The sequence below is a fragment of the Molothrus ater genome, chromosome 1, assembly GCF_012460135.2.
Source record: "Molothrus ater isolate BHLD 08-10-18 breed brown headed cowbird chromosome 1, BPBGC_Mater_1.1, whole genome shotgun sequence".
Lineage (NCBI taxonomy): Eukaryota > Metazoa > Chordata > Aves > Passeriformes > Icteridae > Molothrus > Molothrus ater.
Window position 1 is genome coordinate 19,941,169 of NC_050478.2, and position 15,700 is coordinate 19,956,868.

Here is a 15,700-nt window from a genome sequence, read left to right on the forward strand (position 1 = left end):
ATCACATAATTACACAGAAGATTAAAGAATTCCCATGAATAATTTGTGCTTATTTCTCCCTGTTAAACCCATTTAACCCAGTTGAGCGTGCCTTGCTGACTTGCTTCAGAGACTCACATTTTCATCAGAAAAGTAGAATATTCACCCTCCCCAGCAGCTGATAACTTTTTCTGGCTTATCTTGTTGCCTAAACATTTCCATGAACAATTTGGCATTGTTCATAAATAAATTATAAAAGTAAAAATTAACTCCTTTTATGATGACATGGTGAAAGAAAAGGTAAATCTTTAAAAATTCATTGAGTTATCAGGATGGAAAATACCTTCTAGTAGTTGGAATCAATGCTGGGAGATGTATTTTAGCTTGTGGTCCTTGGAGGTCCAGAGGACTGAAGGAAATTCATTGTCACATCACAAGTTACTCTAGTTTACCTTCTACCCCCAATTTTCACCACCTGAACCCTAAGTCAACTTTTATGTTCCTGTATCTAGGCTGAACACTATACTGCTTTTTGGCTGCATTAAGATGAGGGCAAAAAAAGTGGTTTTAAATAAAACAGTAAATACATTGTAAATTCCTGGTATGTTTAAGGTTATGTTCTGATCTATTCCCCTCTCCCCCTTTAAGATGCACCCTGTGTATTGTAATAAAAATAAAATTCAAGCCCACCAAAGCTCTACGGTTTATCATATCTTAGTAATCACATACAACTATCCTGTAGAAAAGTGCACCTCTTCTTTTTAAGCCTTTTTTTTGAGCATGAAATATATCCCTAAGAATGATTATAGCTGCAGATGGTAAATTAAAATCCAGATATGAGTATTAACTTAACTTAACCTGACATTTGTGATGGTCTATGGATGGCTGCTGCAGGAGCATGCACGTTATGACCACCCTTCTGGTCAGCTGCATCCCTGCTTTCAAATAAAAAGGGGCTACCCTATGAGAGCTACAGCTGATGAAGTGGTAACACTCTAGGAACAGTTTAGAATGATGTTACTATGTTCTTAGTATCGTGTTTCCTTCCTTTGCTGCACTTTGTACTTCATCCTCACACAAGTGGAGAGCAATTTCCTGTTCACCAGTGTTAGTAACTGACTGGTACCTTGGAGAATAAATTTCTGTCTTTAAGTTCCCAGTAGAGAAGGAATACTGTTCCATGTCAGGTGCCAGAGTTCTCACATGCTCTAATCTACGTGAAGCAATACAGCCCACAGTAGATTTTTCTGCTTAGATGCTTAGGAATTTCCATTTTTGTTCTCATATGAATTCTTCCCACCCCTCCTCCCTCACTTCCCACACACAAACTGAAAATGAAAAACAGAAGATGTCGGGTTTTGACAGATGCTTTACTGCAAGTTATATGTATTTATTAAGCTCTTTCTGTCTAATTTATACAAACAGAGAGATCTGGAAAATGATTGTGTATTAGATAGCATTTCTGGGCACACTTGTAAGGAAGATTATCCAGTGAAAAATCTTCCTATTACATACATACATTAATGAAATTTGGTGTTAATTAAAACAGTGGGATTCATATTATTAAATCTGGACATCTCAATTGAAGGCATAATGTCTAGATGTCTTTACAGGCAACAGGAAGAATTAAATTATGAGCTGCTAGAATCTACCTGAGAACAAGATTAATTTAACCCCTGCCAACTTGACGGCTACAAAAAGTGGATGTTTCTGTAGCTTCAGTGTTTATATATAGCAGCATGTCTGATCAAAATGCAGTGGATCAGATCAAAGCTCTAAGTAATCCAAGAGCCTATCTCCGGCTGTGTAAGATGCAGAAATAGGTAATGGAAAGACAAAAGCTGCCCCTGAGACAGCTGAGCAAATAATGCAGGAACCATAAGGGGGAGCTGAGGACACCTTTGGTTTCAGAATGATCTCAGGCAGACTTATGCATGGCACAGGCTGGAGACAGCTTAATGAGGGTAAAGATGTCAAGAGGAGCTGGGTGCCGCCAACACCATGGAAAAGTAGGACTACAAGTAGATTTAGGTCAGAAAGGAATTCTGGACACCACCTAACCTATCCTCTAGATAAAAACCATAATACCTTCAAAATTAGATTGTGTGGTTGATCAGTTTTATCATCGCATAATCATGAGGCTGCTGTAGGTGAAACAGAGAAAGGATGAGAGAAAGTCACCATCAGTAAACACCTGGACTACACCCATGGGCATATGCACTGTAATGACCAGCAGCATGTAGGAAAACATGGAGGCATGGGGCAACTGTGCAAAACACAGGTACAGCTGCCCCAGTGCAGCCACCAAACCCAAAGGGGAGCTCTGAACTAGGCGAACTAGGCTTGAGCCCCTCAGTGTTGGTAAGGAGAAAGATTCACAGCCACATGTTGTACTTCAGGTTTTGCAAACAGAAGATCCTGCTCCCCTTCAACACCTCTTCCAAAGCTGCAAAGCAGCAGCCAGTGGCAGATGTCGAGGCAAGTATTGGAACAAGCTGCAAATACAGTGATCCTTTCTGGGACAAGACCTGGCCATCTGTGTATGAAACATGATTGTTGATATGTACCATAAATAAATCTTGGTTTGAAATAAAGATTAGCCAAATCTAAGAGACATGGATGCTTGTATTCTTTATGATTGTGAGATCTCAGAAGCAAAACAGCTGTGAGAAGACCAAATAGACCATGCTGAAAGTGGTATTGGGTTTTGTTAGTTACACAACTTTGTCTTGTAATTTATTTCTGCTGTTACCTTGGATCATTCATGTATAAACATGTTTAAATTAGACTAAGCATAGTATTCATTGTCTGTCTAGAGTATCCATCTTCTAATTTATTCCTAGAAAACAGATCACTTGGAAACAAATAATTTTTATTACATAAATTTTATTACAATATCAGCATATTGTCTAATAATATTGTCTCTGAAAGCTTATAGAGTGTATTTAGTTGGGGGATATTATAAATAGGAAGAAGAAATCTATGTAAAAACATTTAGCAATATGTTATCCTTTATATTTATATCCTATATATTGCCTTTTGATTTTTTCTTCAGATTTTGAAATTGGAACTGTGGAAAGGATGACTGAGAATATGAATTCTATGAATTTGGTTCACAGTATTGAAACATTTCAGAAAATTTAATAAAAATTTAATTAATTAATTTTTTGTCTTAAACATTTCAGTCTGAGGCTGAAAAAATAACCATATATTGACTATAATTAAATCTCTTATTTTTCATGAAATAAGAAGAGAAAAAATTATTGAAGTTCAGGAAGATTAAAAGTCTGGATTTCAGCACTTTCTAAGCATTCTGTCATTAATAAAAATTGAAAATTATTTTGATAAAAGGCCTACCTTCTTTCAGAGATTATCCAGAAGAGTCACAGTTCTCTCAGAAGATAACTTATCAGTACTGATGAGTAATATGATGTTCTCTTAGTTATTTTACAACAATTCTTTATAATCATATACTTATATTTGGGACATTAAAAGATGAATACCATAAACAGTAAAATAAATGATTTTCTTTTGATAAGGGAGAATGTGATAAAATTCATCCATTGTTAATTTTATCCTTTTAATTACTGTAATTTTTTACAGATACACATAGCATGACACAATGAATGGAGATTTAAGAACTATAGCATAACCAGAATTTTATTGTTAAGTGGAATTCTGCAGGTACTGCTAGTTTATTGCAGAATAAATAGAGAATTTGAGTACATGGGCTTGACCATGTAAGGATGTTCAATGTCTTTTTGTAACATGGAGATCAATCATCTCACACAGATTTATCAAAATATCAGAGTTCAGGAGATGGAGACGCTTGGCACTTTCCAGTATCAAATGTGTTCTCTGTGTCTCAACCTAACAGGTACAACTTTAATAAAAAATATGTTTCAGTCACACTAAACTTGTTTCAGAAAGAAACCAGCATGTGTGCGCACCTTTTCTTATTTAAAACCTTAATGAATAACATTTGGTAACTTTCAACTAAATGGCATTAAGGCAAGTGTGTGTATGAATGCAGCAGAGAGGCACTTAAGAGCATATTGCTGGAAAGGTATGGGGAGAAAGAGGGGCAAACATCACAGCTTGCTATTCCTACTAACCATGAAACAACATGCCAGTCAGACAAAAAAAAATAGTTCTGTGTCGCCAGGTAGAAAGATAGGTAGGAAGATACAGAGAAATATAGAAAGATATATAGATATATATAAAGATATAGGTTATGGTTATTCTACAAAGAAAAAGTGAAAGAAAGACAAAACACCAAACCCACACCAAGAAGCCCTGTGTATGATGGAATGAAGGCAGGCATCAGTATGCTTTTCTGTCTGGAGTCCCAAAAGTCTAATAAATGTCAAGCAACTCTGCTTTCCCTGAGTAAAGATATTAGCAGAGATACCATCTACAGTGCAGATGCCTGTTTTTATGCAATTTGTAGGAGTTTAGTAACTTTCAGACTTGCCAATGGGTTTAAAATTAAGCAGGCTGTAGAAATACAGTAAGGGAGAAAACACAAGCACAGCAGGAACACTTAAACCTTCAAGCTAAAAATGATGATCATGTAATGCAAGTGGGTATTATGGAAGATGACATTTTGTCAGGTTATTTAAAGTGTAAACACTGTTATGAGCTATGCCTGGTACCACAGAGGATGACAATCGAAATCACAAGGCGCTCCAGAATTCTTCCCCAATATCTTTCTCATGGAGGCATGGGCTGACATAAGTTTTAGCTGTGTGGGAGGCCAACCTATTCAGCAGAAATATGGTTTCCTGAACATGCCAGTTTCCACTCTCTGTCAACCACTAAGCTAAATTTATCAGGAGCACTGTGGTCAGAACTACAGAACTGTGGAGCTGACCAGAGGGAAATTTGGTCAGATATAACGATCATGGTCAATATTAAAAATATTTTTTAAAAATAAGTGCATATACTAGTGTGTCACATAGATGAATCACATGCTGAGCCAATATTCAAATCTATGATTCATGACCACTCTTGATTTAGTTTGATATGTTTCCAATTTTATAAAGACTTTTGCTTCTGCATCTTGGAACACTAAAAGAGTTGGTTAAAAATCCCTTTCTAATGCAAAATTGCAGAAATATTTAAGTCATTGTTTCTCAAATAATGGACATAAAATTATGATTCCCAAACAAAGAATCTGGATTAGATTAAATATTTTATTAACATACTAGAATTTGAACTGTATGAATGTAAAATGAATTCATAGTTATAATTATCAATCTCTTTCTGCACCAACAGAAATGACAGAAGATTATATATAATTATGGTTTATATACTTATGTATGGATTGCAGTTTCAATATAAATTTACTTTCTAAACGTAATTGTTTTAATATGAGTTATTCTGTGATGAGTTATTAATTCATATTGCAAATACTACAGTATCATGACACACTTCCAGATTTTATAACAAATCTTTAGGCAAAGAGTTACAATAACTATTGATCCTGTGTTGTGTTTAAGTTTTCAAGGAGCTACATAATTTTTCCATGTCTTCTGCTGCTACACCATAGAGAGGATTCGGAAAAGAAGTAGCATTCACATTTTCATTAAACGGATACTAAAAGAAAAAAAGATAGAATTAAATTTAAAATCCAAGTGATTCAATTTTTTTTTAAATTCACATACAAATGGCTATAGATTCATTATAGAAGTAACATATTAAGGAAAACTATAAGATCTTGAAACATTTTTAGACCAGACTTTCAGCTGAATAAAGTTAGCATAGATCCACCAAAACAATTACCTACCACATGCCCCTGATTAAGTAATTTAACCTACTTCTGCATCTGTTTCCACCACTTTTCCCTTGTCTCCAGAGCCCTTGCTCCAATATACATTTAGCATTATTTTAATCCAATCTGTGTACAATAGTGTAACTGCAGTGGGTCACTACTTTTGGTATATGGCATTGTGATTTCCTTTTATTCAAGGAAATGGTTATAATTTCCTTGATTGAAAAATTATGAGAAAATAGATAATATGAACCTTTCCTTCAGGAAAGGATTTCAGTAATTCTAAACATTTTCTTCAGCATCTGCCCAGACTGAAACTTACTGCATTAGTGTATGGTGTACCAAGTAGCTATGAAGAGCAACACTACTAGAATTGTTATTATGAGGTCCTTGCCAACCAATTCAGCCCCACTCATCTTTTTCAGATTTCCAGACATGCTAACAGTAGAAGTAAACCATTGACTTTAAGTGACATTTTTCCCTTTCCTCTGCAAATGAATTTCCTTTACTAGTCCAACACATGTCCTAGAAATATATTATTACGTACCTCATGCCATGGAGAAACACTGATTTGAACAGCAGATGAGATGGCATACCTAGGAGACTATAAAAAGAAAAAAAACTGCTTCAGAATATTTTTAGTGAGCTGAAAAGAATATATTCTGCCATGTGGTGCCTGTGTAACACACTCTATGGATCCAAAATTATGAGGCAGTATTATGAGCAAGAGTAGAGCTATGCTAAGCCCACGTGACTTTAGTGTTCAGGAAGGTTCAGGAGAACTGTTCTTTATGAAGCTCAGAGACTCCCACAAGGGCATAACTTGTGAGTATTCAGCTGGAGACAAGAGCTTTTGCTCACATTCTGTCATCTCTTTTGATTGATGATACACCATTCAGATTTAAGTCTCATCAGACTTGGAGAAAACTCATAATGCCTGTTTTCTTTTAAAAAGAAGAATTTGTGCAAACATGTATTTTCCCAGTCTTAGAGAAAATAGAGGAAGTTCTGGTACATGGCTGGACTTCAATCACAATGCCTGGGGCTGTCTTCCATGAAAATGTCTCTCCTGACTCTGTGCTTCTGTTTTTCAACTTGCTATTAAATGAAGCCTGTCAGGAATCTATTTTAACTAAAATAAAAATGTCCTGATGAATTGGACATGATTGTGATGGGAATATTTCCAACTTGGAGCTCTCACAAACTCCAACCTATAAGTGAATTCATTTGATCTAATGTCTCTAAAATCAGGTGTAAGGACCTTTTTACAGAAAGTAAATGGCATGTCAGAGTTAATCCTATTCAAAGCTGCAGTGGAATCTTATATTATTGACTGTGCAAAGGACAAGCTTTATTTTCTATTTCAAATCAAGCCTAGCTTTTTCAATGCTAATAAGGGTAGTATCAAAATGAGGGCAGGAAGGATATTTAAAAATTTTTTGGCTTTTTTTTTCTTTTTTATTCCAAGGGTCTTTGTCTTTTTTTTTTAATTATAAACAAAATATCAGAGATACCTTTATTTAATTCAATAATTTATTTCTTGTTAAATGTAAGGCATGATTTTTAGTTATTCTAATTTGAGAATTAAATCTTGCCTTTAATTCTTTTGCTGTAATATGTTCACTTTTAAATATATATTTTATGCAAAAATTTCTTTGTTACTCTATCAGTTTCTTAATTCTGATCAAGAAAGGGTACTAGGGCAATGTGTGGCCAATTGCTTCTTTAGTGTCAAGGTGAATTTTACAGTGATGGAAATTGTGATGTATGTTTAAGGTACTGGGGAAGACTAAAAACTACTTTATTAAAGCTAAGTGAGTGTGCAAAGGCAACTTGGTTGCCGAATCATGCATTTTGTGTTTTTATTGTTTTTGATGTGTTTCCTTTGTTGTGTGTTTGCTTTGTTGGATGGTTTTTATTGGGTTTTTTTGTTTGTTTTCCAGATACAAAAGGAGACGAGTCCCAGCGAGTTCATTCTTATCTATGTGTGGGTAAATATTTAATCCAAAATAGTTTTTTTTCCTCCAAATCTCCTGCCTATAGTCATGATAATTATAAACACTGAGATGTCAAAACTGAGCTGATTTCAACTATTACTATATTTTGAAAATGCACTGGAACTGCTCTGAGTATTGAGTTAATTTTTAATTGTCACTTATTAAATAGCATTCTCTCAGGGATTATATTCTTTTAATGGAAAACTATTTGAGGACCACTTCACATTTTTCTGAACAAATAGGGACAGCTTACCTTTACTTTCCCAGATGATCTAAGGTCTTTGTACAATGGATTGGCAAATGAAGAAATAGCAGTTTTCTGCACTTTCCTTGGGAAGTCAAACAAAAAAAAAAAGGAAAAAAACCCACCATATCACACAGGTCATCAAAGAACCAAACAGATTAAAGTTCAAAAGACTTGAGTCCAAAAAAATAGGTGGCTATATATATTTACAACTGAGCTCTACTGAAATTAATGAAACTAAACCAATATTCTGGATAAATAATGTCTAGGTTAAAATAATAATTGTTCATATGTTGCTTCAAAAAATATATATACTTCTGGATGTGCATAGAACTATTTAGTATTTATAAAATGCAGGTATAGTTCTATACATTAAATAAAAACATGTGATTACCTTAAAAGTTGCATTCCTATAATTTCTTTGCATGGGATGAAATCATGTTTTTCCTGTGTTTTGCTATGAGACTGACAATTCAGTGATTAACATGGTCTTAGACTCCAAGTTCAAGAGTGTCTTAGTTATTGCATTGTTATAAATACTCCACTTTTCCAATTAATTGGGAAAGAACTTGCATTTTGGGTCAAAATCATCAGCATCAGTTTTAAAGCTATACAAGCTTTTTCTACTTATATCTTTTTCTACAAAGGCAGGAATAAATATTCACTTAAGGTATTGAAATGCAAATTTTTCACTAATTAACACAATGCCTTAAACAATTTATAATAGATTATTAGGACAAATTTTTCTATTTGTGGATCTCATGTCCATTACCTCATCTGTAGATTTAAAGATATGCTTTCTTGATAGAGGTCTTCACATGTCCTATTTCTTTCTCAGAGCACTTATGACCTGTGCAGTTAATCACATTTATTCTGCAAAAGCAGAATGGGCATGGAACATGCTGCCTAGATCTAATTTTTTTTTCCCTAATAGATGACGAGTTGTTAGTATTCCACATTGCTTGAAATCACAGAATCATGGACTCATTTATGTTGGAAGAGAACTCTAAGGTCACTGAGTCCAATGTTTGACTGATCACCACCTCGTCAGCTGGACTAAGTGTCATGTCCAGCCCCTTCCACCTCCACTGGCACTCTGTCCCATGCTTAACAACCCTTTTGGTGAAGAAATTCTTCCCGATGTCCAGCCTGAAGTCCCCTAGCACAGCTTGAGGCCATGTCTTCTTGTCCTGTCACTTGTTCCTCAGAGAAGGGACTCACCCCCATCTGGCCACAATCTCCTACCTCAGGTAGTTATGGAGAGCAGTAAGATCTTCCCTGACCCTTCTTTTCTCTTTTCAGGCAAAACACTTCCTGCTCCCTCAGTTGCTCCTCATAGGACTTAATTTCTACACCCTTCACCAGCTTTGTTGCTCTGGACTCTCTCCAGCACCTCGATGTCTTTGTTATAGTGAGATGCCCATCAAATAGTAGTATTGGAATCATCAAAACTGTTTCAATACCACATAAAAAGCAACAGATGTATTAGTTAAAATTACTGAAGAATGAAGCAGAAGCTAGTCTTCGCTTCTGAAATAATGCATTTAGGTTTTTTGGGTTTTATCCACAGTTTTTATCCCTTGTGTACATAGAAATCTGTATTCTAAGACAAAAATATTCTAAGTATTCTAAGACAAAAATTTTCCCTAAAGCTTCCCATCAGTCTTGATGATGGAGAAGTAGATTTTGTTCCTTTAAAAAGTATTTCTGTTCCAAAGCTGCTTCTGCAGGTGGTTGAAGCTATGTCACCCTAGAATCTGATAGACAGGCTCTGTGTTACTGGGGTAGGCAGGACTGAGGGGACAAGAGCAGCCACAGGAGCACAGCCCATAGAGATGTTGAGAAGGGAAGCTGTTCCTCAGTGGGAAACACAGAGGAGACACACTGCATTTCTGTTGCAAATAGGTAAAACCAGAATGGCTGCTTGGGAGGAAGACACAAGTAAGGCACAGAAATATTCTACCTTATGAATTAAATCAGTGCAAGAAGCTAAGTTTGGATTTTAGACTAAACCAGACATGTCTCCCTAAAATTTTTCACAAAAGACTGTCAGAAAATAATTGCTTCTAATGCCAGTCTCATAATTTATTTTGATTACCTGACACAACAATAGGGAGAGCTGAATATTTGAATCTGTTAATTTTTTCATTTGATGTAATCTTAACTGTAATAAATAATGATATTCTGATTCATTTAGTTTGCTTAGTGAAGCAGTGAAAGATTATTTATATGCCTACTAAGTGTACGTTTGCATCCCAGTCCTCCTGAATGAAGTCCAGAAAATGTGTACGAAATTTATTTTTTACTCTAATATGAAAGCGTGGCTCACAAAATCTAAGGCCAGAAACAAAATTAGATGAGAGGTTTTTAAGGAGTTTGGCTCTGCTTCTAAACTAGTGCCCAAAGGGCCACTTGCATGCCTTAATTTTGGCGCCTCATTGAGACATCACAAACCAACTGTATGGCCTAAAAGCATGATATGGAATTAAGCAAATCAGTTCTCCTTAGAGTCAGTGGAGACACTTCCAAAGGGCAACACAGGTCACACAATTCTCAATGTGAACCACCCTTACTGTACCGGTAGCAAATGGTAAGGACAGGAATTGGTCTGATTCTCTTTCATCACTCCTTTAAACTTGAGCAGTTTGTGCAAGACACATACACAGCTTATTTGGGCAAGAACATGCTGAGTACTTAGGTCTGTCCTGAGGGCAGGAGGGTGCTGAACACAGATCTCCAGCTTCCTCTGCAAGGAGGAGAACTAACAGAAGGATACTGTGCCAAACTGTGGGCACCAGAGTGCTGGCCAAGTTCTTCAACAACACGTTTTTGGTTACTGTGCTTAGTGCTGAAATTGGTCCTGTCTGTCTCAAGCAATAAAATTGAGTCCAGCAGATTTCAGGTCTTCTCTCTCTAGATCTGAATCATGAAAAGCATATGTATTAGTGACTGAATCTTAGGGATAATGGCAATTTTATGGCCCAAAATATGGACACTGCTTGAATTTATGCACCAGAAACTTAGGTGGAAAATGAAATTTTGCAATTTCACTCCTGTTCTTACAAACATTTTTTTCAAAATTCAAAAGCCACCTTGAATATACTACCTTATATAACTTATGCTACACATACATACACCATATATAAATGCATACATGCATACATATGAATATGTTTATACATTCTTATATATATGGTTATCCCTGTTTGTGAATGCAGCAAGCAATACTTTCTAAAGGATATCAATAGATAGCCTTAACATTTCTAAAATATTTTCAAATTACTTAAATGGCCTTAAAGAATTTGTAAGAGAAAATTTAATCACGTGTTTACACAAGTGCTGTAATCTATCAATTGGATGAGGTAGCAACTGCAGTAAAAAAGTAAAAAAAAAAGTAAAAAAAAAAAAAGTTAAAAATACTCAAATATGTGTGTAAGGTAGTTTAGAAAGAACTGGGTTTTCTAACATAACCAGAAATACCACAATAAGAATGGAGAGAATTAATCATCTTAGGTTGAGGTAACATTAGGCATAGCTTTACTAAGCTCATCTGCATTCCTTAGTAGCAAAAACTACTGCCTTGTCAGAGGTTTCTCCACTACAATTCACAAAGACAGGAAGAAGTTTTATGCTCCACAAAATACCCTCCACTGCATAAACAGACTGCTGAGTAACATCATTCTTGTTAATGGAAAATTTAAATATGTAAATTTCATTTTTTTGGATGCAAGAGCTCATAATTTTGTACTTTTCAATATGCCTTTAAAAGAAAAAAACAAATCTTTCATAGAGAACACAGATTCTTAGCAAATACAGTACTGGAGGAATGCTTATCTGATCCATAACAACAATGACAAAGTCCTAGTCGACCAAAGATTTAATTACAATTAAGCTACTAATTAAAATAATCCCTTAAAAGAATTTTTATAGGTGTGCTAAAACTGCAGTTCTTAACAGAAACTAAAACTCAAGATCTTAATTTCCAAAGCATGTCTAAAATATTTTCAACTAAATTTAGGTTTGCTGAAGTAAGCTATATTTTGCGTATCCCATAAAAGAAATAGGAGGCATGATGCAAGGAGAGAAGACTTTCCAAAAGCTGCATCTAAAATAATGTACAGGCCACTTGGATGTTTGATTTGACTGTTAATATGCTGTAGGGGTTTCCTAAGTCTGTTCTTTGTATCTTTTGAGTCACTTTGGGGAAGCAATTTTTTTTAAATTAAATCACTCCTTTGCAACGTTCATCTTTGTGATCCTGAAGGCTACAGACTACAGACTGTCTGTGCCTCAGTGTGTTTCCTCCTGTTTCTGTGCAGTCCTTCCTATGTGTGGTGATCATCAGATGTAACATTTCAGAAAAACTGAAAACTTCTGAGAACGACAATACCCTACAGAGGAATCAATGGATTTGGATAGCAGCATTGGACTAGTACAACAATTCCCAACCAACATTTATGGCTAATGCTTCCAAATTTTGGTTTACTTTTTCCCATAAAACTGCACATTTTTCTCCCATTATACATGAACTGTATCTGTCTCTGTTCCAGTTCACAAGCTGAAAACCATTCACTAAATGTCATTATGCTGTCGTTCTGTTTATCTCTTCGGGATGTAGGAACAGAGGCACAGCCAGCAATGACCTCTGGCAGCCCCTCAGATCTGTTTGGAGAGCTTCCCTTGGAATATACCACCCGTTCCTTCACACCAGACCTCCAGAAGGGTATGGTCTGATTGCAGAAAGTCTGGCAACAGAAACTGGGAATCATCATAATTGTAAGTAAACCTTAACTATGTAGAAAGACTAAAGCACTGAGCTTGTTTACCCTGAAGAAAGCAGCCTGTAAGGAGGCATGACAACTGCCTTCAAGAAGAGAAAAAGCTTCCTGCAAGGAGGAAGGGAGTGATCTGTTATTGCCCATGGTGAATAAGAATAAAATTAAATGATAAACAGACATATCAGCAGTTGGAAAATAACTTTCTAACAGCAAACTTCTTTCTACCCAAGGTACCAATATAGCCCGAGGATGCCATCAAATTCATGTTGCTAGAGGTTTTTAAATGTGAACTCAGGAGTGATACAATAGAGTCTGTGATGTGGCAGGATGAAAAATGGCCTCTGTGGACCCTTTCTTTCCATGATTTTCTATCATTTTAAAATGCTTTCTCATAAGACCTCAGTTTTTCACTCTTTTGCTTGTGTGGCAAGATACATTGTTATATGCTTTGGAAAATTTGATGTCTGTGTTCATTAAGATTGACAGAACTGATAATAGCTATGGTGCATTGGCCTTGCAGTGGATGGCACAGTTCAGGAACAGGAAAGAAACAAACTGAAATGACCCAGGGACACTGACTGATTTGGAGGCAGTAGTAAAAAGGCATAGCTTGGCTGGACAGAAAGTCACTTACTTTTCATACTCTCACATTTCAAATTACAGTGAAGCATTAGAAAGCAGCTGCAAAAAAATGGAAGCTAAAATGAAGCTTTGCTTCTATTTGGTCAACAAGGACAGATGTTACTGGTAGAATGGAGCAACTGGCAACCTTCCCTTCTGGATTAGGGAACATCATCTCTATAGTGCAAACAGGAATGAGAGACACTCACAAGCTTCTCTGATTTGGGGCTTCTATACAAAGGTTTCACATATCCCCAGCTGGGGACTGGGAAGTATCTGACATATCTGAATGCTGTCATGGCAATGAAGTATGCTGCTGCCAAGCCATGTAAAGCTGCTTTTGTCCATTAGGAAGTAAACTTGCATGATGACTTCCAGTAACTCCCACTCAGTAACAGGAGTGATTAAAGCCTGCAGATCAGAAATTAAATTCTGCAAAGGAGAAGGAGAAGGAGATAGAAAAGGGGAAGCAGGGCATCCATTCTGGGTTGAAGGGAAGGGTTAAAGCACTATTATTGTTTCCAGAGAAGAAGAAGAGGGACAAATGTGATTTAGGTTCTCACTGCTGTTAGTGACAAATTTTTAGCTGGCAATCACCTGAGGGCTACTCAGCCTATCCCTACTGCCTCCTCCCTGGTTTTCTGATTAAAAAAAATGAATTGTATTAGACTCTTAAGCTTCTCCAGCTCTTGTGCACATTCCTGTACTATTTTCCCTGAGACTTAGATGGACCTACACAACATCTTAAGATGTCATGGGAGCTAACACCTACAACTCCTAATGTACTCCTTTGGAGAACCTTTGGAGAACCATCTGCCAGTGCCTGCATAGGTGGGTCTATACAGAAAAGCAATGGGACACTAACAGAATTTACATAAAAATAGCAAGGAAAAGAACTCATCAAAAGGTAGTAAATATGGCCTCAAGCATGTGAAAGCTTCCCTAGAGTGACTCTAGTGCCTAATGATTTTATGAAAACAACATGGCTCAGGAGGGCTAAAAGCAGACACAAGTGAAAATTAGCTGTAAGAAACTATAATTTATATGCCAGTAAAATCCTCTCATTCATCAAATCCCTTGAAAAAAATCAGGAGTAAAATCTCATGCCTCTGTGTGGTGCTGTCACATTGTACATTTTACAGACTTATGCAAACACAAGTCACTTCTTATCATAAGCCTTATCCTAAAGATCCAAACTTCAGTACATTAACATTGGCTGCATTTTGACTTGTCATTTCTGATTATTGATTAAGCAGTTCAGGAATAACTTGCCTTAATTTACTTCTATGTTTCCAGCTGTGATTTTTGTATGCCAAACCACTAGGTAGTTGAAGAGGAAGAACCTGGATGAACTTATCTTCTCAAATTCAAAATTTCAGATTTCATTGTTTTCACAATTTCAAAAAAATTGCCATTTATTAGCTAATTTTTTTCTTAGCAAGATGCCTATAAAAGCATTTTCACTTACATGTTAAGTAGACTGTGACTGAAAACAAGGAAAATAAAAAAAATTATTTGTAATGTGGGCAAAATGATTTGACAATTTCAGTTTCTAATAGACAAAATTTGTAGCCACAAAAATTTTCATCATCAAAACTTACATTTCTCAAAGCTTTAATGAAAACAATCGAGACCAGAATAAGCTTTGTTTTGTAAGCTTGTCTAATCCTCTCTTTCACAGCTCTGGTCCCCTGCATATCAGAGCTGTGGTATATTCTTACAGCCATACTAAGAAGATCCTTATTCATCTCTGTTTTATACCTAATAGGACCACATTGATTAGCATCATATTGCAACAGGGTAGAAAAAAGACTGCTATCTTTTTTTTGGTAGCATAATAATTATAAGAAAAGAAAAAAAAATCTTTAAGTATAGATTTATGGGTAAAAGAGATGTGAATGGCAGTGCAGTAACTTTTGAGTAGACATTTATGAAAGAAAAACATAGAGGGAGTGTTGAATGAGAGTACAGAAGAAGTAGTGGAGGAAAGAAGAATATTTTAAATTAAAACACTATCAAACATGTTTTGAGAAATTAAACTCTTTTTTCAAAGATAAATATTGAAATCACAAAAAGAAAAATGCAGCAGCTCTTACAATACAAGTAATCTTGCCCTTCTGAAGTGCTTTTCTGTATGTGTGCCTTGGCAGGTTGTATTACTGTGAATGAATTAAATCTTAAAGCCCCGGGAAATCAGATAAGGAAATGTTATTCCTGCTTTCAAGAAGAGGAAGGAGACGTAAGGAAAGCAGGTGAAGCTATGCACTCAATTAACAGAAGCTCAACCAATAAAGGTTTCTGCTTCAAC

At 35.9% G+C, this 15,700-nt stretch overlaps 1 protein-coding gene across 1 annotated transcript in view; it reads right to left on the minus strand.

Annotated features, from left to right (window-relative positions):
- Positions 1-5,156: 5,156 nt before the first annotated feature.
- Positions 5,157-15,700, minus strand: part of MALRD1 (MAM and LDL receptor class A domain containing 1) — a 234,685-nt gene continuing 224,141 nt past the window's right edge. The window contains exons 38-40 of the mRNA XM_036396321.1: positions 8,003-8,078; positions 6,300-6,356; positions 5,157-5,577 (exon numbers count right to left, since the gene is read on the minus strand). Of these exons, the coding sequence (XP_036252214.1) occupies positions 5,476-5,577; positions 6,300-6,356; positions 8,003-8,078 (235 nt within the window). The 3' untranslated portion in view covers positions 5,157-5,475. The remainder of the gene's footprint in view (positions 5,578-6,299; positions 6,357-8,002; positions 8,079-15,700) is intronic.